General features: G+C 34.7%; 2 protein-coding genes across 2 annotated transcripts; both read right to left on the reverse strand.

Annotated features, from left to right (window-relative positions):
- Positions 1 to 32: 32 nt before the first annotated feature.
- LOC150083426 (uncharacterized) lies at positions 33 to 5155 on the reverse strand. Its single transcript, XM_090377270.1, has 6 exons — positions 4985 to 5155; positions 3155 to 3210; positions 2340 to 2450; positions 1169 to 1204; positions 447 to 479; positions 33 to 156 (listed from the first exon to the last, which is right to left on the reverse strand). Exons 1-6 carry the CDS (start codon positions 5130 to 5132, stop codon positions 103 to 105), a joined length of 438 nt encoding a protein of 145 aa, XP_090233396.1. The 5' UTR covers positions 5133 to 5155; the 3' UTR covers positions 33 to 102.
- Positions 5156 to 12958: 7803 nt separating this feature from the next.
- LOC150083427 (uncharacterized) lies at positions 12959 to 18197 on the reverse strand. The gene is made up of 6 exons (XM_090377271.1): positions 17993 to 18197; positions 17603 to 17658; positions 16450 to 16551; positions 15431 to 15472; positions 13413 to 13445; positions 12959 to 13089 (listed from the first exon to the last, which is right to left on the reverse strand). Exons 1-6 carry the CDS (start codon positions 18135 to 18137, stop codon positions 13051 to 13053), a joined length of 417 nt encoding a protein of 138 aa, XP_090233397.1. The 5' UTR covers positions 18138 to 18197; the 3' UTR covers positions 12959 to 13050.
- Positions 18198 to 22302: the final 4105 nt, after the last annotated feature.

Here is a 22302-nt window from a genome sequence, read left to right on the forward strand (position 1 = left end):
CATTTATGCTTTCAATTTACAAGTGATTGGACCTGTATTTATATAAGAAACTGAGGGATAATTCTTTTTACTTCAGTTTCGTTTCATTCGGAGTTTTGAAATTTATTTGTCGTTGAGAGCGGCCATCTCCTTCATAATGAAGTCCTGCACGCACTCCTTAAAAGAAAAAAAAAACACACACACATATATTGCTTCTGAGAATATATATTCATTATATTTTAAATAAAATAAAATGACTTCGTCGTATTTTAAATTTAAAATAATTTTTATACATCGTGTTTAAAATTTCAGAGTTTATATTAATTTATTCTTATAAAATTAAAAGAGAACTTTATAATTTTCGTTTATTATACAAGCTGAATTTTTATTGAAAATTTCCCGAAACTAAATATTAAATTTAATCGTTATTTCAAAACCAAAATGGTATATGAGAATGAACGACTTACCATAAGAGGCTGCATTTCTTCGTTTCTCTCATTCTGAAAATAACAGAAATATCGGCTCAGAATTACTTTATACTCTGACAGATGCTTAAAAAATTATCCGAAGAAAGCAAATACTCCAAGTAGAATTTTTATTTATTTCTGCAATCTTTACAATGTTAAAATCTGCTTAATGACCTTCAAACGAGGATTCGTTCGAAGGTGATTTATCAGGCTTTGGATAGAAACGACAGAAACACCTTTGAATAAAGGGTCCGTTCAACTGAAAATAATTTTGTGCAATGACTACTTCATTTTAGAATTCACGAGCCGTTATAACTGGTCTCAGGTAGGGTATCGCAGCAATGAGTCAACCGGATTCCCCTTCTATTAACAAGGAAGAAGAAGATACAGTTGCACTCGGTTATACCAACCACAGTGGAGGATTTTAAACCGTTGCTTAGTCTGAGTAATCCCCGTTTTGCTGTTTAGCGCAGATGGAGGATCAGAATATGACTGGTGGGGCTGTGTAATGGTGTGGAATATCGGATGTGCTATCTTCATTTGTATGTGATTGTCTCAGTTCAGGTATAAGCTTCCCTGTGACACATTTGATATTATTAGATCTCCTATTCCAATAAAGGCATATTTAACTTTTGCATTTCAAGTGACTTGTTGACTGCAAATTAAAGCAAACTATTTTTTAAACGCCAGAACAAATTCTTCAGAAAATAATTAATACTTACCATTTCTGGAATTTTTGCTCTAATGCATTCATCCACCTAAATATAAAGAAAGTACGAGGTAGTTAATTACTAGTTGCAAATCACAATACAATAAAATCATTTTATAAAATATTTGAGTTGTCATTTTGACAAGAATAAACAAAAATAATAAATAAAGATTTATGGAAACTGTCTTTGAATTGGCTTTAATCAGCAGTGTAATAGGTTGGACAGACTGCAACAGCAGCTTAACAGTACACAATCAGTTACTGAATCTAGTGGTTTCATTCTTATTTTGTATATTTTAATGGTGACTGCCCCTCCTCCAGCTAAACGTTTATTGAAACTGTTGGTAATCTAATAGTGGATGAGTTGAGAATTCGACAAGATACTTGGTATCTTGGGAGATAAATTTCAGCAGGTTTCAGCAAAAACGAGCATTAATTCTCTGAATTTGAAGATGAATCGGAGATGTATGCTGATTAGTCGTGCAGTTACAGTATTCATAATCATCTAGGAGAAAGACATGAAATTAGATATGAAACTCAGGAAAAAGCATGTACATGGAATATTAGTAGAAAAAGGCATGCGCAATATAGAGTGGAATGGATTCGTGTGGATCAGAGAGAGAGAGAGAGATTCTGAATATTTCCAATGAAGAACGAGAGGTCAATAAGGTTTTATAAACACTTCCCTAGATGTATTCAAAGTCAAAACCCTGATCACTAATTATAGGCCAAAATATTCGAGTCACATAAAAGTCTCTCCAATTAGAGGGGTGTCCCTTCACTTCTCCTAGCGTATATATGAATATATTTATAAATAATGTGATGCTGACGAATTGCTTCCTCTGAGATAACGGGCTTTGATGGGACACGTTTGGGAGATTAAATTCTAATCTTAAGTATTGTGAGAACCCTGCTAGTAGTACAATGAAGATTTCTAATTAAATTGCTTAAAATTTAACCACGCGGACACTAAACAACGGGCGTCTTAATTACAGAGAGAAATCAAGAAATATGTGCAATGTTTAAGACTGTAACACCGAAAATATAATTTCAATATTTGTATAAATGGTGTCTTGTCTTCCCAACATGATATTAATTCATTTTTCAAACCTCAGTTATCAACATAGATAGTAAAATTATACTGATGTCATAGCATACTAAATATGTTTCAATTTAGTACATACCTCTTTTTCATTGTTTCTTGCATCGTCACAAAAATCATTTACATAATCTAACTCTGGGTTTTCGCTGTCAGGGTAGTATTGCGAGTAACATTCATAAATAGCAGTCAATGCCTACAAAAAGAAATTTCATTAGATATCGATTTAATTCAGTCCACATACTGTATAATTTCATTTATGCTACTGAACAAGTTAATTCGGATGGATAAGTGATTCAAAGACTGTGGAATAAAAATAAAATAATAAATACTCCAGAATTACACAGATATCCACCCACAAGTAGCCATAGAGATTGGAGATGGAGAATGCTCGATCATCTTCAGATGATGAACACCACTTGAAGCAAAAGCATCTCGTAAACTCAGTACCTGACATTTCTTTGAAGATCGGGTTAAAGGTTAATAAAGTGCCTACTAATTATTCTTGCTTCTACTCTGGAACGACCAGCAAGTCAGAGGAATTTCCGATGAATCACGAGTACAATCTTTAATCGTATTTAGCAGTCAGGGGCGTGAAGCATGGACCATTCAAAGTGAGTTTTCTCTTGCGCTTGCTCCTGACCACTCGATTGCGTTAGACCTTCACATTTTAGTGCACTAAGACACAGGTGACTGTCCAGCTACCGTATGTCACTGATGGTAACATAGATTTCTATTCACTTTTTAAATGTAAGGAAAAGTCTACATGTAAACAAAAAAGTAAATTCCATTTAACACCATCAAATTACATATTCTGGAATGATAACCACATTTTTAATTACATGGTTTATTTACTTCATTTAATTTTCAAGAGAATACAGTACAAAATTATGTACTTACGTTGCCAGTGGGTAATTTAATACATCCAACCATTCTATTCTTCGATTCTTCATTTTCTGAAATCAGAATAACATATTTTAATTTATAATTAACCACACTGAAAAGAACTCTTCGTGTACTCACCTAAGGTTATCTCTCTCTGTAAGTGTTGAGATAATTTTATACTTAAATTTTCAGGTCACACTACTCACAATTAAAAATATTACACGTTTAACACTACACTGTACGATGTGCTACACTACCTGATAAAAGAGCTCCTCTTTAAGTGTACTCTCTCGTTGCCTAGTTGTAAAATTTCCTGGAATTATCGGTAATGGTTTTACGAGACCATTCTCATAACTTTTAGATTATGAGAATGGTCACCACAATGCTAACAGAAATTTTTCAATGAGGTTCTGGGAGTAACTTCCTTATTCAACTACGAAGTGTTGGATTTCCATTTACTGCCAAAAAATGAAAATAAGCTTCTCATACGTGATTGACTTCTCGACAAATGACGAGTACAGAATATCTGTAAACTTCAGCAAGTTTAATTATTTGTGTTTTTCATTAAAATCACAATAATAAGACAGATATATATTTTTTCTCTATCAGGTAAGGGAAAGTTCCATATCTTATTCTGGCGCATAAATTTCTCACAAAAATTTAATCGGTTTCTTTAAATAAAAACAGAATATTAACATCATGTTTATAGAAAATATTTTATGTTTGAAACACCTAATTTTTAAAAGCACACTTTATATTTTTTTAAATACGTATAAATTAAAAATGTGTGCTTTTTCAGGTCGTCTTACCCTACCAACTCGAATCCTTGATTGCCAGATGATCAAGTAGAATCTACGTAAGATTGGTTGTACAAAACCAGTTTATATTATTTATATTATAATTAAAATTACAAGGCTATAGAATTAAAATTACAAACCTACAAAAAGTGAACCGGTGAAACTTTTCTCCACGGGAGAAAAATTTCACAAAGGCATGCGAAGTACACGATGATGTTCTATTCTCTCTCTCTATTCTGTGAACTAGTCTGTTATTATGTGGTCATCGTGGAGTATAAACAGAAAATTCATTTTTATAAATGTGTCTTCAAATGTTGTGGTAGTTAGTCGATCTAATGTAGCTGGAGCAGAGCTCTCTTTTTCAGCAAGGGAGACCAGATTTTTAACAGGCTTGGTATAATATACATCGAGCAATTACACAATAGGCATAATAGACACTACCGGAAAAGGTTTCATTGATTGACTTTTATGGCACATGGGGTACTAAGAAGGTCCTTGATGGGCCACCCGAAATGGACTAATACCAATGGTGCAATGCCAATGGTACAATAAGGCCCGAGTTGCCGAAGCACCTAAAAACCAAAAACAATGTCTTTCGCCATTCTGAAATATTGATTTAATTAGAATTTTAGTATTCCATTAACTTTTAAAACTCACGTTGGAGGAGAATTCTTGATTTCAAAGGTTTTCTAATAAAAATTTTACAACTTAATATTTTAACACCGAAAAATATGTTTTATTAAATTGTCGAAATTATGCAATGGTTAAATTTTACCCGCTGTGAACGAAGAATGCACAGTTTGTTTAATCAGAGAGAGAGAGAATTTTCTCTCTGCTAACAAATGTGAAGTTGATGAAAGCGTAAATCTCTAATTAAAACTGTAACAATCGCATAGAATATTCCAGATTTGGAGTATAAAAAAAAACTTTCAAGTCTCTGTTTAATGATTGGAAATGATTCATTTAAACATTTACAACGTTTTATTAAGAGAAATACGACATTGTGAATCTACTAAAATGAAAAACCTAACATTCACGAAGTACTTACTGCAAACCAAACCCATAAACAAAGCTACATGGGCAGGATGAGGTTCAGAATCTGTTTCATATTCTGGGGGTTCTTCCTGTGCTATGGGAAATGGAAATCCAGCACATAACGCTGCACAAGCAAGGGATATAGCAAGTTGAAAATTCATCTTTGGTTCTTGCAAGTTTCGAAAGTAAAGTACAAACGCAATACGGTAAGCGCTTGCGAATAACTTTTTATACTAGCAGTTTTTCTTAATGAGTTCACACTGACCTCGAATTACTTCCTGTCCTTTCTAATTACCACAGGAAATTGCAAACGAAGGGACATTGATTAGGTTTATCAAAGAAACATTTGGTGATTTATAAAAACACCAAAAAAAAAAAAGATCAGAGTTTACCCTAAATGTTTGATATTAATTGATTTTCACAGTATGCATCTTGTATGTCTGTTTTATAATATCATTTAAGTGCAGACCCCTTTTTCCTCACTTAATTATATTTCCCCTTTCGGAAGACAGTACAAAGATTTTTACATCGGACTGAAAATGCCTCTAGCCGAGCATTGGAATGATCGTTCTTTGATCGATATATATATAGCAATTCAAACAAAAACATAATTCATATAAAACAAATAAAAAATATCACAGTTTTATTAAACAGTCTTTATTATAAAAGTTTTAAGTAAATGACAGAATTAAATGCGAAAATGCCCATGGCATTTTCGCATTTAAATACATGTTATTAGTCGAGTAGCTGGAATTTTTGGGCCCTCAATGCAACGACCACAGAAGAACCACCCTCTCTATATTAATTAACGTGAAAGGAAAAAATCTTATTCGAAGAAATATCATTTATAATGAATATTTTAAACATAATTCAACAAATCTAAACCATAAAAAGGTCAGAGTTCGTATATCAAAATAAAAAATTTAATAATCAAAATTATGATGAGTTTCAATTAAAACTTTTGGTTATTTAAATATTCATCTTTCTTAAGAACTAATTGGTCATTTTTCATGTTTGAAAAATCACCAATTAGTTCTTTAAGGTCCATTTTTGTGCCTGTGGTACATTTTTATAATCATTTCAGGAGATATCTTTTAGAAATTTCTCAAATTGTTTTCTTATTAAATACACGTCTACCCGAATTAGTTCAGATAAAAAAGAAACATCAATTAATTAACTTTCATTTTTAGGCGCTTTAGCATGAACCTATCTTCTTCACAATGTCAGTCCGTCCGCATGTAATAATTTAGCCCTTCATGAATGAATTTTCGTGCAATTATATTTTTGGGCCTTTTAAAAATGTTTGTAGAGCCATCCCAAATTTAATTGAACCGGGACCAATAGAAATACGACGGTTATTATTTATTTGTAAATCCTCATGTAGTAACTCGAGTAAGTCCTCATGTAGTAACTCTATAAGTGGATGGATTTTCAGGAAATTTTGCATTTCGCTCCTTCAGAACGATTTATTGACTCTTCCCAAATTGAATTAAAATCGGATTGGTTCGAGTTTAATGAAATATGGGAAATATCAATCCAGCAAATATAATTTATTTTTTCTTTCATACATATCACTATTCACCGTATATATCATAGCTGTTGACTCACTGGATATTATGTTTCATGTCGTGCGCTGTTTGCTCATATCTTTGTTATAAAATGAATTATTAATATTTGCTAAAGGGGCTAAAATTTATACGAACTGCGTGTGCCATCTTAAAAAACAGATGATTTTTTTTATTTGATAAGTTGTGCGTGAAATAAAAATGTTATCTCGGATGTATGAAATAAAAAACCCGGAAATTATAAAAATCCATCTGTTTCTTTGATAAGTCCAATCAGCGGTCATTAATTTTTCAGCACCTAAGAAAGGAAGTAAGTAATTCAGGGCCGTCACTCCTTGATGCAGAAAACGTTGTAAAAAAGGGACCTTTGGAAGCTATTTAGATTTCACACTATCAAAACTTAAAAATGTAAATGATGGCTTCTCATCTTACCGTGGTCTTTTTGCTTTCTATGCTGTTTTCTGTCCTGACAAGTTCTTCAGGACAAGATGAGCAGCCTTCCCGGGTGCCGAGTGCAGCAGTTGATGTAATCTGTAGTAAGTATTCATCTTATGGTTTGAGTATTTCTTTTTGGTATCTTGTATACAGTGTGGAACCGCTCATCGGATGTGCTTCGGAATTAGGTATTGTCTCATAAGGAGTGTTTTCGGAATTTGGAGAAGCAGGCTTAAAATTTGCAAAAAGAACACAAGCGAAAAGTAGAAAAATTAGTTAATTTTTTCTCTTTTCGGTTGTTTAACTTTCATATAAATGAATGGCGGATTTTAGTATCACCAGTTACGTGGAATGATCTTGTGGAAGATGAAGATGAAGATGTAATTGAAGAGACAGGATTGTAAATGGAAGGTTGAAGCTCAGGCATAGATCTTGTATAATTTTTCTTAGAGCAGGCTGGCGAGATCCCTCAGTTTTCTGAAATTAAAAATGTAGTCGTTTAACGAGCTGTTTTTATAATCTCCATCCGCAAGAATGTATTTTCCAAATTTGCAATTTTAGAGATACTACAACATCCCTACGTATATCTTTATCCACTTTATACCGGACGCTTTATATAAGAACGTGTGATACTATGGCTGGAGGAGCTGTGCCTTTTATAAAATGGGTGGGTGTACCTAATAAATTGGCCACTCAATGAAAGTATATATGATAATATGGTGGCAGGACACAGTTCATTGAACGAATCTTCCAAACGTCTACGTTGCATTCTTCTGAAAGAGAAAACATAAGGAGATGTACTGTGCTTTAATTATCTTAATTATCTGTACTCTGAATGTTGAAGAAAAATTGCTGTTTTCTAAGAAGATGTTGTTTCTGAATCATTTTCTAATGCTGATTTCAAAACTTCCGTTTGTTTCCATCATGTTAAGTTTCTTCAAAAATTACAAAAGAAAATTTGAATTTTCATAAATTTTTATTAATTTTGTCAGAATTTGTGCACTGAAATTATAGCAAAAGTGCTACTTTTACCAGAAAAAGGACAGTATGATAAAAAGTCCACGGAACACTCATTTTAAAAACTGATCGACAATGGGTCAAATTTTTATTTCTTTTATTTTCTTGTAGCCCTTTCTAGCTTACAGTCCCTCCTCAGCATTGAGCAACAGCGAGCCGTTATGTTGAAATTCCACCTCCACTGATACCTCATCTCCATGTTTTTAATGTCCTGGTGAAACCTCTCACCCTTTGCCCTAATATTTCGTAGATTTTCTCGGAAGTAGTTCATGTGAGAGTGTCAAAATGTACCTTGGCACTCATGTTGCAACCCAGCTTTTTGAAGTTTACCAACGGATTTTAAACTATGTTCTTCTAATCTGGATCCTTTGTGTTCCCTAATAAGTTCCCAACAACAGACCTCAAGATAATCCATGCCTGTTTTTCCCTTTTATTCATAGTTCCCTCAAAATCTCTGATCATCAGTTTGCGAACCTGAGGTCCAACAAAAATGCATTGTTTTAGCTTCTCTGGAATTTAGTACAAAGGTAGTTGAAGCAGGGACCTTCCTGAGGTAAAGCTTTCACAAACTTTCATCAAACCCAGTGATGTGCAAGGGTGGAAGGAGGACAATTTTTTGTTCTTAACTGTAGCGTGTGAATTATGTTCTTTGATCCAGGCAACAAACTGCCTCTCTTTGGCCAGACCTTGACATCCCAGTGCTTACTCCTTGCCCGACTGTCCCACTCACACAGTCTGCGTGGGTAGCACAGTGGTACCGCCACCGTCCTCCCCACACCGGGTGGAAAAGGCCCGGGTTCGAATCCCGTCGATGACGGGAGGAACTTTAGTGGGCTTTTTTCACTCCGTGGCTGAGTTAGTCGGTCTCAGGCGTAGATAGCAAGGTTTTTTCCCTCAGAAACTGAGGTTTTTTCGTCCAGCAAAACAGGCAAATCGACCAGAGAACACACGCAATTTACAGACACGAATACGGGTTAATGTAATTTCATTTACGGGTAACCCTAATACAGTAATTTAATTTTGTCCCACTCACACAAAAAAAGCAAGGCATTTTTGTGTAGCCAGATTGCCATCCAAGTAACATGAGTATTGCTTTAAAGTCAGCACAGATTAACTAATCATGTTCTTCAATATTTGTTAACAACTTATTCAAGTTCTCTTTCAAATATTTCTTTCGAATTCATAGATGAACTACTGGAATTGATCCATATTTGTTTCCACTGCGGAGCAACATACCTTTGAAACTTCTCCTTGATAATTAAATAAAAAAATCTCCGCTATGTAGGATTGTAATTTCTGCGTTAAATGAACAATTCCACCACAGAAACCTTTTCGACAAAGTCAAGACGTTGTAACTTTTATCAACTTTTATGCCTCTACTAACATTAACACTGATCCTTGTAAAGAGCCCTTCGACCATCTCGCATGGTGTCAAAAATATATGCATTAATTGGTTTTTCCTGTAAAAAATGGCAGATTCATTTCGATCCTCATTTTTACAATTAAATTAATTCATTTTTAATATTCTTTAAAAACTAGTAAATTCCGATCGATGAAGGGTTGTCTATCTTTTCTTTTCAGAAAGTGACGAAAACAAATTGAAAATGGTCGATTGCTTTCATATGGCCGTGGACCCAGTAAGTAAATAACTTTATTATTATTAAAATTATTTTATTTATATAGTTAATGATTTCTGGGCGCATTCGTATATTTCAGTCTACATAACACATAGAAAGCATTAAAAAGGAGCAGTTGAGTGGCTCTGTTACATCAGTCAATGGTAACTGTACAGTTGCTATTAAAAAGAATTTTTTGCTCTTTGTAATTGAAATTACTCCATCGCAAACGCTATTTTCCAGGGGAAACAATGTCTGCCCAAACCGACAGTGTCTATGGATATGGACGTGCTTCCTTGTCTTATAGGTTCATTAGATCTGTTGCCAATGGAGGACATTTACGATACGATGGGACGTTGACTAACCTCTGTAATTTCATCCATGAAATTGCGATTTGTGTTTATCATAATCCCTTCATTCCCAACATTACATGTGTTTATCTAAAACTTTCCACCTGGATATTAGGATATTCATTTTTTTTTTCAATTATTGAGTAAAGCGGCTCCTAGCCAAACAAATCTGCCAAATCCGCTATACATATAAACATGGTACAGTACAGTATACAATTATTAACAATATTCTTATATATTTGAGACATTGTATATTATCAATCAATTCAATTATCACATTACAAATCAACTGTGCTGTGCAATGGTCATCCCCCTCCTCTACAGCACAACGAGCTAGACAAGCAGGCTACAACTGAAACCGAGGAAGAGACACTGTCCACAGATGAGCACAAGCATCACATCCTAAAGACTGATCATCGCCGGTAATCTCCAAAAGATAAACAATTCAACGAACAGCCATCTACCAGCAGCCAGAGAGCAAAACCAGCAAAACCAAGCTGGAAGAAGGTGTTATTTCAGGATCAAATTCAAGAAAAACAACCAAGGTTTCTTGTGAACTGCGTTGGCTGGAGCAGAAGTGCACACCCACCCGCGAATGAAACAATGTCAACATCCTGTTGGTACTGTTTCCTTCATTGGTAGGTGAAGGAAACAGTACCAACATCCTGTCCACCTTTCCAAAGAAATTTCTGTGTTCCTATATAAAAAATAACATACTGTTCCATGTATGTTATTTTATCCACAAAAAATGTAAATCATAGCGGATTTACCTTTTTTGCTGGTCGAAAAAACTCCAGTTTCTGGGTAAAACACCTTGCTTTCTACTCCTGAGATAACTAACTCAGCCACGGAGTGAAAAAAGCCCATTAAAGTACCTCGCGTCATCGACGGGATTCGAACCGGGGCCTTTTCCACCCGGTGTGGGGAGGACGGTGACGATACTACTGTGCTAACCCACAGACGCCCATTAGGATATCTTTATTAACAAAACAACAAGCGGCCCCTAGCCAGAAACTGGCAAATCCGCTATGTACATACATAGATATATATACAATGATATATATATATATATATATGATACATATAATGATACAATATATGATACATATAATGATACAATATATGATGATACATACAATGATAATTGCAATGTTATAGGTGTAATGAACATGTAACATGTCCACACAGCAAATCACATCACGCAACTAATCAGAAGTATTAATTGTGGTACAGGAACCAGAAGACAGCAGTCATTTTCTGTCCTAGGAAGAATGAAAACTGCACCCACTGGAGGTAGTGCTATACCAATGGGTTTTAGCTAATTCTGGGTCCACAGCTGCCCAGACTGGGGTACCAGCTTTAAAAAAAAAAAAGAGGATGGCAGGCGAAATCAGTTTTAAGAAATATCGATAGATATTGCAGGTGTTGGGTTGGTTCCATGTTTTTGATATGTTGATAAACTTGAGAAGAGTTCCTTTCTTTTGGTGAAAATAGCAGAGCAGAACTGTTGTAGAGCTGAGAACGATTGAGAATTTTCAGTCAGCGCCATTTCCTTCAGAGAAGTTGCAAACAGCAGCTTGTAGTGTAGATCTGTCATCGTGGTACAGGCTGCAGCGATACAGAATGTGCGTCCAGGTTTCCTCAACACCACACAAGCAGAGATTGGTGTCAGACAAGCCAAATTGAAATAGTTTGGAGTTGATGAAGCCGTGCTCAGTAAGTATATACGATGTTGTTAGGCTGGGAGAAAACCATTGGCGGACGTTCTTGTTGAGAGGGAAGGTAACTGCAGAAACAAAAGAGTGGGTGACTTGACCAGTAGTACTAGAATCCCATCGTGATTGCCACACTCTGATAAGTTCATTCCAGATTCTCCGTTTCTCGTCTTTGATGTTAGCAGTTAGGTTGCATGAGATGCCGAGAATCTCGCCGCGAACTCCGTGCTTTAGACGATAGCATAGTCCTTTGAAGATTACATGCAGGTCTAGTGGTAAGACTCCAGCAAGGACCTGCAGAGCAGCAGAGGACACTGTCCTGCAGGCCCGGAGCATGGAAAGCAGCGGATTCCGTTGAATGGAGATGAACTTGGCTCTATGAAACCAGACTCCCGAAGCATATGTTGTTATTGATACGAATACTGCTGTATAATATAGTAAGAGAGTCCTCCTATTTAGTCCCCAGTCCGATTTGGAAATTCGGATAACTGCTGCAGTGAACTTCTTAATCTTCGAGGCGAGGTGATTAATATGAGAGGAGAAGGTTAACCTGTCATCTAAAATTACCTCAAGATGTTTTAATTCAGGTACAAAAGCAATTTGCTTACCGTCTCTCTTTATATTAGGAGGTCTTCTGTAATCTAACATGCCCTTAAAAACTATCAGTTTTGTTTTTGTGACAGATATTCGCAGTTTATTTATACTTTACCACTTGATTAGCTCAGAAGGAGTTATGGCTGATTCTTCTAGTTGAAGACGCGATCGACCTGGAATTAGAAGAACCAAATCATCGGCGTAGGCGAAGGCAGAGATATTTTCAGGTTTTTGCATGAGCCAGCTGTTCAAAACTATGTTCCAGAAGAGGGTCCCAGTCAAAGTGTTCATATTAGGTGTTCATATTAGGCTGTTATCTTTAGCGCGACTAAAGTCTAACATCGATAGCTCAACTGAAAAGTCGTGTGGGTGCGCGTTAAGTACTAATGAAATTAAGGCTATGAGCGTCAGTATATTATGATTGTAAATTGCGTCTTTTTGGTCGATTTGCCTTTTTGAATTTTAATTTAAAATAGATTTACATATTTTAAATATAAAAATATTTAAAAATTTTTCTAAAATATATTTTTAAAATATATATTTTGATACTCAAATATAATTAACAGCATGTATTAATGAAAAGTAAATATAATTTTTAATTAAAAAATAACGATATAAACTCTTCTTTTACTTTTTATTTGTTTATTAGTTATATTCTGAAGAAAATAACATCCATATTATTAATAATTTTCAGTTGATTGGATAAGTAATCAGGCAAGAAAGTAGGGGATACTTCTTAGCTTCAGTTTCGTTTTCTTCGGAATTTTGAATTTTAAACGTTGCCAGGCTATGGTATCTGCTCTATAAAGAAATTCCTCATGCAGTCCTTAAAATAAAGCCAAAAAACATCTCACATATATTGCTTCTGAACATATTAATCAGATTTTAATTTAAATTAAAAACATGTTCGTCATGTTTTAAATTTAAATGAAATTACGTATATCATATTTTAAATTTCAGAGTTTGTGTTAATTCATTCATACGAGTATAAAATTAAAAGTCTAACATTAAAAATTACATTATAAATCTTAATTTTCCCTTTAGGATAAAAACTAATTTTTATTCAGTAAATTTAACAGAAATAAAAATTTCCCGAAACTAAATATGAAATTCAATAGCTACTTTAAATATCATCGAAAAATGACTTACCACAACGCGCTCTAGGCCTTCACTGCTCACATGCTGAAAGCGAAACAGAAATATCAGTTCAGAACTACTTTCTACTCTGATGGATACTTAAAACCTACCCACCTGAATATGAAGAATTTTCTTTATAGGGGAGAGGAGAGGTATGATTAATCAAATTATCAAATTTAGATCAAGTGAGGAAATATTAGGAGTAGAATTTTTTTAGCTATCTTGAGAGTGTCAAAATCTGCTTAATGACCTTCAAACCTGGATACATTTGATGGTCATCTATTAGGCTTTAGACCGAAATGAAAGAAACAGCTTTGGATAAAGAGTGGGTTGCAATGATTGCAAGTCATATTCAGGAATGTATTTTTTTTAGAATTCCTTGTTGCATATTTATCAATCAATTATATTAATTTAATATAACTGATTACGTTTTAAAATTATATAAAAACTTTTTAGTATCCATGTACATGTTTAAAGCAAACGACACTGCAATATGCAAGCCGAAATTATCAGTGAATGTAATGCATCAAGTGGACACTGTACGCCTACCGCTTTAGGAAATGCAGCACTATCCATGGGCGAATGGCTTCTTTAAGCAGGATAATGCACCATATTTCAAGAACCCGTTCCAGGAAGGCGAGAGAGTGACTTCAGGAAGGCTGGATTATTTTGGCTTCTTGAATACAAATGAATTGTTCTGATTACACTGACTACAACCGAACCATTCTGGACCATTTCGAAATGGACTGCTGTGGTCTTAAATGGAGTTAAGACCAAAGTTAAGTTTTTGTTTTCTAATAGGCGCTAAGGTTTAACTCTTGCCTATTTTTGGTCAGCACAAGGGGTAATGTTCCTTCGTAAGAAAGCATTCTTATGTTGGATAGTAGTCCTAGCCCGGTGCCATGAACCAGTGTTGGTATCTAGATGGTTGCAGTCGCTGCACCCATCAGGGCCAAGTGACCAGTCACTTGACATAAAGAAAACAGCCTAACACTAAACTAAGATACATTTACACTACTACGAAGGATGGTCTTTACCAGTATTAGGGGGGTTTTGCAGTAGATTTTGATTAGCAGTTCTTCGGACTACAGATATTCAATCATCCAAATTGAAACAACGGTGGGAAGCAGTTGAGGCATGAGCATCCCCATGACACCAAATTGCTTCCATGGCACGATGAATCCAGGATCTTCTGAGGGCTAATGGGAGCACTCTTTGCTATTTGGTAGGTTTACCTAATGCAGCGGTTACTGAAAGCGTGGTGGGCTATTTTACGCTATACGGTTACAAGTTTAAAGTAGATGGAATCCAGAAAAGGCATGGGAACTCACTTGCAGTAGCTATTGGGAAGAAATTATTACACAGAAAAGGGTAAGTAAGAAGAAGAAGAAGAATGGAATTTGAAAAGCCTACTCTTTGCAATTTTTTTAGGCTATCAACATCATTTTGCATACAGCAGTAATAAATAATGTTAGATTGGATGCTAATAAGAGTACGTTTTTAATGGGAGTCCCTGGAAGGATCGAGATTTAAATGTGGATTCCAAAAGTGGGCTCTCTAAATACAGCGACTCCAGGTGGTGATCTCCTCAAAAAGGAAGATATCATCACCATTGGATCAGCTAGACACTGCACCACTATAAAGGAAATGTGCAAATATATTTTAAAGCTTTCGCACTGTTCTATAGAGAAAAAATTTCCAAGGTCCTTAGGATCATTAGGCATAACATACTTAGCATATTATGATACAGAACCTAAAGTATCGTTTGAAACACGGATTCCGGCCAAAGTAGACCAAAAAGATGTCGAACATAATACAGAGAGCAGAGCAGCTCGTAGATGTGAAACAGTGTGTCATCATCTTATGGGATTTATTAATACGAGTATACTCACGAGAAAGCTCATTGTCTTATTAGAAAATTACAATGAGGGCTAAGTTAATTATCGGCTACAAATTGTCTTTAATAAAAAAATCGAAACACGAATATTTTTACTAAAGACAGAAACTAAAATTCCTCAAAAAATACTTACTGAGATTCTGTTTTCAGTTTTATCGACCGTGCATTTGTCCACCTAAATATAAAAAAAAATGCCAGGTTTTAATTACAAGTTTAAAATCAGAACACAATAAAAATGTCACTTTAAAATCATTTAGTGCTGTATGTCATTCTGCCAAGAATTAAAAAAAAAAACCTTATGGAAATTCTCTACGAAATGGCTTTAATCGGCATTGCCATATGTTGGACAGACTGAATCGGAGCATAAAAAGACACAATGAGTAAATTTTCAGCTGGCAAAGATTTTCCAAAAGATGTCGAATTTTCCAAAAACAGAAGATCTGAATCACGCAAAAAAATAAGATTAATTCGCTGAACTTGGAGCCGCATATTTTAACTGTATCAATCAATCAGAATCGGGACTGCATGCCGATTAGTCGATGCAGTTAAAGTATGCAGAATCAGTTTTGAGAAAGAGATGGATTTATGGATGAAACCTCATGGTTTCATGGGCCCACCTCTAGTTGTATTAAAGGAAAACCCTCTGAATAGTGATTATAGGTCAAAATATTTGTATTTTTAATAGTCATATACAATTTCCTGCAATTAGAGGGACACGCCATCACTTTTGATAGGATAGTATGTGTAGGAATATATTTGAAATAATGTGACACCGACATAGTGCACTCTCTGAGGCATTGAGTCTAGATGCATCGCTTTTGAAATAGTGAATCTATAGTGATGTGAGAATCCTGTATCCACGCCTAACCCTCTGGTAGTGCAATAAAGATTCTTAATTGAATTTCTTAAAATTTAACAATGCAGACATTAAGACATTAAACAATGGAAGTCTTAAATATAAGGAAAGATCGAGGAACATCTGGAACATTTAAGGCATCATCACCACCACCCGAAACGTGTTTTTATTATTTTTATGAAAAGTTTCTTGTATTCGTAACAAGACATTAATATTTCGAACATAAGTCATTAACATAGATAGTAATACAGTACTGATGAAATAGCACAATAAATCTGTTTCAATGTAGTACATACCTCTGTTGCATTGAGTACACAAGATTGGTTTATATAAGTCAACTCTGGGTTTTCACTGTCAGGGTAGGATGCAAAGAAACATTCGGAAAGAGCAACCTTTATCTATAAAAAGAAATTTCACTTAATATCAATTTAAGTTAGTACACATACTATATAATTTCATTCTGTACACACTACTGAGAAGCTAAAGAAAACTTTCGCATGGATAAGATTCTAAAGGCAGTGAAGAAAAATAACAAAAACTCTAGAACTGCACAGATCTCAAATCACACGAGTCACCATAGAGATCAGATACAAGTAGTTATCACCTGCTGATAATGACCCTCACTTTAAGCAAATGAAACTTCAGATTTATGCGCACTTCAGTCTTTTTTTCTTAAATTTTCGAAAAATATTTGTATGAGCAAAACATCAATTTTGGACTGTGTAAGGAATAATGAAGTATCCTCGAAACAGAACAGTAAAAGGATAATAGGAATCAGGAAGTATGCGATTATGAAGAGGACATATTCATGCTTTTAGTGCTTCTGTTAAAAAAAAGAGAGGTTTTTTCCACTGAGAAGACTTTTTTAACTGGAGATAGATATCAATTTCAAATCTGTGTCTTTTACGAATAAAATGTTGGGAAATAATTTTATTGGAAAAATGTTGCCCGATTTCATTCTGTGGTCTCTTCCAATGAGAACGTGACTCAATGGCTTCTTACATTTAAAGTACTGAGAGACACGTGACAATTTGATTTTCCAAATCGGGTATTACCACGTGAACAACTGTTTTCAGGAAAATGAATCCGTTTATTCAACAGACATCACACAAACTGTAAATGAAGAATTAGTCAAGGACATTGAGAGACTACAAAATCGTCTTGTAAGATACCTGTCCTTTAGGACTGACCGAAGTTATGACATCAAAACATACAAGGCCTACTGGAGATTTTTCAATATAATTGCCCTTCTCCAGCGAGAACCTTGCTCTCTGAAAAGCAACTAGTACTTCAACAGGGTGCATCGTGTACAGTTATGTATTGCGTTATTTCTTGAAAGTTTAGACAGCTATAGCTGGGTGGATCAACCGCGGGGAATAGTAAAATAAAACATGATCATTTTATTTCGTTTAAGTTTCAATAGAGTACAGTACTAAATTTTATACTTACATCGCCTGTGGCTAACTTAATACATCCCGCAATTGTGTTTCGGTTTGCTTCAGTTGCTGAAATAAGAGTAACAGATTTTTATTTATGATTCATTATATATATATATATATATATATATATATATATATATATATATATATATATATATATATATATATATATATATATATATATATATATAATAGACAACACTAAAATAAGGAGAGCAACTGTAATCAACCAACAATTTGGTCATTTCCCCTCCGGAGTACAAAAACTCTTAAGTGGCTGTTCAGTGACTGTAAATGATTTATTAGAACAATTCACAATTCACAACCTTTATTAAGAGGAAATGATATTTCGCGTATACTGCAATCTATACTGAAATGAGAAGATCGACAAAGTACTTACCGCATATAAGACGCATAGAATTACTTAGAGCGGGTGGATCAGATGTGGCTGATGGAGTTGCAGGAGCCGCTTCCTGTGCTAGTGGAAATGCAAACCCAGAACATAACGCTGCACACGCAAGGAATATAGCAAGCTGAAAATTCATCCTTTGCTTTTGTAAGTTTCAGAAGTAAATTGAAAACACAGTATGTAAGAGTATATAAACAGCTTTTAATATCAGTATCCTTCCTTAATTAGTTCGCAACGGCCTTGAATTGCTTCCTTTCGATCCTCATTACCACAGGATATTGACAACGAAGGGATATTGATTAGGCTTATCAAAGAAGTTTTTGTACACTTATAAAAACATCTAATGAAATTAAGAGTTTAACCTACGTGTTATTAAGTGGTCTTTATTATAAAATGTTTAAGAAAATGAGGGAATTTTACATTAAAAGGAGACTGCATGAATTTTCACGTTTAAATGTTATCAGTGGTGTAACTAGAATTGTTGGGTTCCAATGCAAAGACCACCGAAGAGTTCCCCAACTCTATTCATTAACGTTAAATGCCAAAGCCTTTCTCATAGAAATATTATTTATGATGAATATTTTAAATAATATTCAACAAATCTAAATTATAAACAGGTTAAAGTTGGTATATCAAAATAACTATTTGATAATCAGAGTTAAATGAGGTTAACTTAAAAACTTTGATTATTTAAAAATTCATCTTTCTTGACTTTCCGTTTGCAAAATCACCCATAAGTTCATTAAAGTGTATTTTTTCGGCTTTTCTTGATTAGCATCCTCCTAATTAGCTCATTGAGGAAAATTGTATTGCACGTTGCAAATATTCGCTTAGGAGATTGACATACGTGACTTACCCAACTAAGAATGCCACATGATAACTACCATTTTGTTAGATACATAAGAACATATCTAACAGGAACATTGATGGGACAACACAGGCGAAAGCTGAGTACTTGAAATGGCCGATGCAGAAAGCTAAGGATGGTGACAAGGAGTTCTATTCGCATATGAATGCAGAAAGAGAAGAGCTTGAGTCAGATAAGTCCGTTACTTGATACAAGTGGAAAAGTCAGAGAAAACCCATCTAAAGTGGCCGGCGAGCTTAATTATGAAATCCCAAGCAGAAGTGGAAGGCAATTTAAAGGATTTTTAGAAAAAATTTCTAAAACTTTTTCCAATCTTCTCTTAAGTACATTCAGACTACTCACTTCCCAAACATCAGATGGAAGTTTATTCCAAAAAGCAGTTACTCTGTGGCTGAAGGAAAATTTTCACACATCTTTCTAACATCCTTCTGCAATTTAAATTTATGTACCCTTGTCTGAATGTATTTGCATTCAGATTTCTAAACTCTTTTAACGCTTTAAAGACTCCGGTTAGCTCAGCACCCTTCGGAAGATTAAATTTCGTCTGAAAATTAGGAAATGGTGTGCTAGTTTCCAGACACTATACTTGTCAGAATTGCAGTCTTTGTTGGAAATAATGTCTTTGTCTCGAACTGATCTTACTATTCTTCCCTGCACCCTTTCCAAGAGCTCTACGTCCTTTTTAACTTTTGATTATTCCCAGTTTTATGATACGCTTGGTTTGTTGAACAACTTTTAATTTTGTTATTGAGATAGATTTTTTTAAACAAACAACTTTAAAACAACTTTACAAACTGAAAATTAATAGTATAATTGTTTTTTTTTTGTTTATAGCAGGCCACACCCGAGCAATTTTATCAATGATTTTATCTTAGAAATCTGAACATGGCGGTCTGCTGAAACACAGCTGGTGTGTGTGTGTGGCCAACAAATGTCACAGGAACCTTGAAAAGATATGAATGAATGATTTTATGTAATTATTTCAAGATTACAATTTAGTTCAACACGAAAATAAATAATAACAATTTTTGTTATTAATTTTTTCATTGAAAAATGCTACTTTCAAAGTGTTTTCTGGATTCATTTGTAGTGGCTGAGATATTGTTGAAGTTTCGGGCAATAAACATCCCTCTCTCCCTCTATTATGGCTTCAATCTCTTCACTTGTCTTCAGCTATTTGTTTCGGCTGACTGGATTTCCCTGATGCAATTCATGGGTCTTGCATTTATGTAGGCCAAATTATATCTTGATGCCAGTGCTGAACTATTTGATCCAGTGTAGCTGCTGGAAATAGTTTTCGTTTGCCTCATCGAGTTTGATGTCATGATGTCATCCATATATTTCAGATGAAAGCTGTACAAGTTCTTTTTCCCTTCTTTTAGGGTGTATCCGTACTTGCCATTGTTGAGCATGGCGGACAGTGGGCTGAATGTTAGACAGAACCATAGTGGACTCAGCAGATCTCCTTGGAAGAGTCTTCTTATGATGGGGACCTGTCTGGTCATGATATCCTCGACCTTGATGGTGGTCTTCCAATTCTCCATGGTTGCTTATAGCAGATGTGTCAATGCCGTTTAACTTTGTACAAGCAAGTTGTTTTACTGCCCCTCCTGGGTAGTATCCATCTTGCTTGTATCACTGGACCTGGACTTATCCAGTGATTGCGATTAATTCTGACCTTTGTAAAATTTAATGTAGGTTATTTCTTAACTAGTTGTTTAAATATTTGCATATGTAATACTTCTGTTAGTTATTTTTCCTACCTCCCTCAAACTTGTGAAGCAGTCGACATGATTTTTTGATACCATTATTTGGGTCCCAATGGTGTGGGACTGCGGCACCAGTGTGACTTGCACTTCTGCCTGTGGATGGGAGATTTAGTCCACTAAGGATGGGTTGTGCACACCTGTACTTCGCTGTATTTAGTGAGAAAGATTTTTTAAAACTAAAAACTGAAAGCTAATATTACAGTTTTTTTCGTTTATAGAAGGCCAAATGCAAGCGGGAAATTTTTGTGAGTGAATTTATCCTGCAGATATGGACCATGGTGGTGTAGATCTATGGGATGAAATCACTGATAAAATTGCTCGAGTGTGGTCGCCGAATGTGACAAGAACCTTGAAAAGAACAAAAATGATTGATTTTATGTAATTATTTAGAGTTCGTGATTTAACTCAACCGGAGAATTAATAATAATAGTTTATCATTATTTTTCTTTCATTGAAAAATGTTTATTTCGAGGTAAAACACTCGATTAATTGTAGTGCTGGAATAATGGCAAAGTTCCGTGCAATAACCGCCCATAAAAATTGAAATTTGGCAGTAATTAATAGTATCACGTTTTTATTTTGTGGTATTCAACCTGTTTTTAAATATTTGAGCATAATTAACAAACTTTTTTGTTTCATTAAAAGGAAAGAGTATTTATAGTGGCCAAAAACACAGCATTTAAAAAAAAAAAGAAGCTGAATGATTATTAAAAGAAATAAATGTAATAAGTATTGCAATCTAGTACTGATAAAATATCAAGTATTAGTATAATACATTCACAATAAAAAAATACTAAATCCTTTTCTCAAAACTTTAGGTTAAATTTCATCCCCTGACTGAGGATGCCATACCAGTTGTGTTATAAAACTCGGCGAATGCCTGGTTAATAAGGCCGTAACCGGGCAGTAGAGACGAGACACCTCACAGGTGTCCCTCAAAAATAAAGTTTCTACGTTAAGCATTAATCAATGATTAAAAATCTGAAATATTTTCTACCTTCCTAAATATAGCCAAGCTGCTTTTACTGAAATAGTTCCTGTTGTGATATTCCTACGGTTTTCTTTTATCAATTGGGTGTGAGAACCTGTCAGGTGTCTCGCTACTGATTTCTCTTGAAGAATGACATGGTACTGGACAAGCACCGATGCTGTGTTTCTTTAAAATTTTTGGATTACTTGTTTTTCTTCTCCCACTACTTCATTAAACATCTACTGTCTTGTACTTAGTCGAGTTCGTTTCAGACGGAGTCTAAAGTTAAAGCACTTTAAAGACAAAAATGTCCAAAGGCCTCCTTATTCAGGTAGAACCTTTTAAATATTAGAATTTCAAAGAAGGTTATCTATGTCACAATCGTAAGAAGCAATTCAAAGTCGTTGTGATTTTTCCCAGTGGATGATTGATATATTGTGCAGGATCCAGAAATGGTTATTTCATATCCTGTTGACGGATGAAGAGCGTCATGATGGATCTTTGATCGGTGCAATTTTCGAATGTAGACTAGAGAAAACTCTCATGTGCACCTTTAGGAATCATTTCACCTATTAAAGATTATAAATGGTGGGATTTAGTCTCATACTGTCATTACTTTATTTTCTTTGAAACTATTAGCAACTGGAGTAATTTTCAGACATGCTCCATTAACATTATATCATATCTCAGTCTA

Source organism: Mastigoproctus giganteus, chromosome 7 (genome assembly GCF_048544385.1).
Source record: "Mastigoproctus giganteus isolate SK-2022 chromosome 7, ASM4854438v1, whole genome shotgun sequence".
NCBI classification, from domain to species: Eukaryota; Metazoa; Arthropoda; class Arachnida; order Uropygi; family Thelyphonidae; genus Mastigoproctus; species Mastigoproctus giganteus.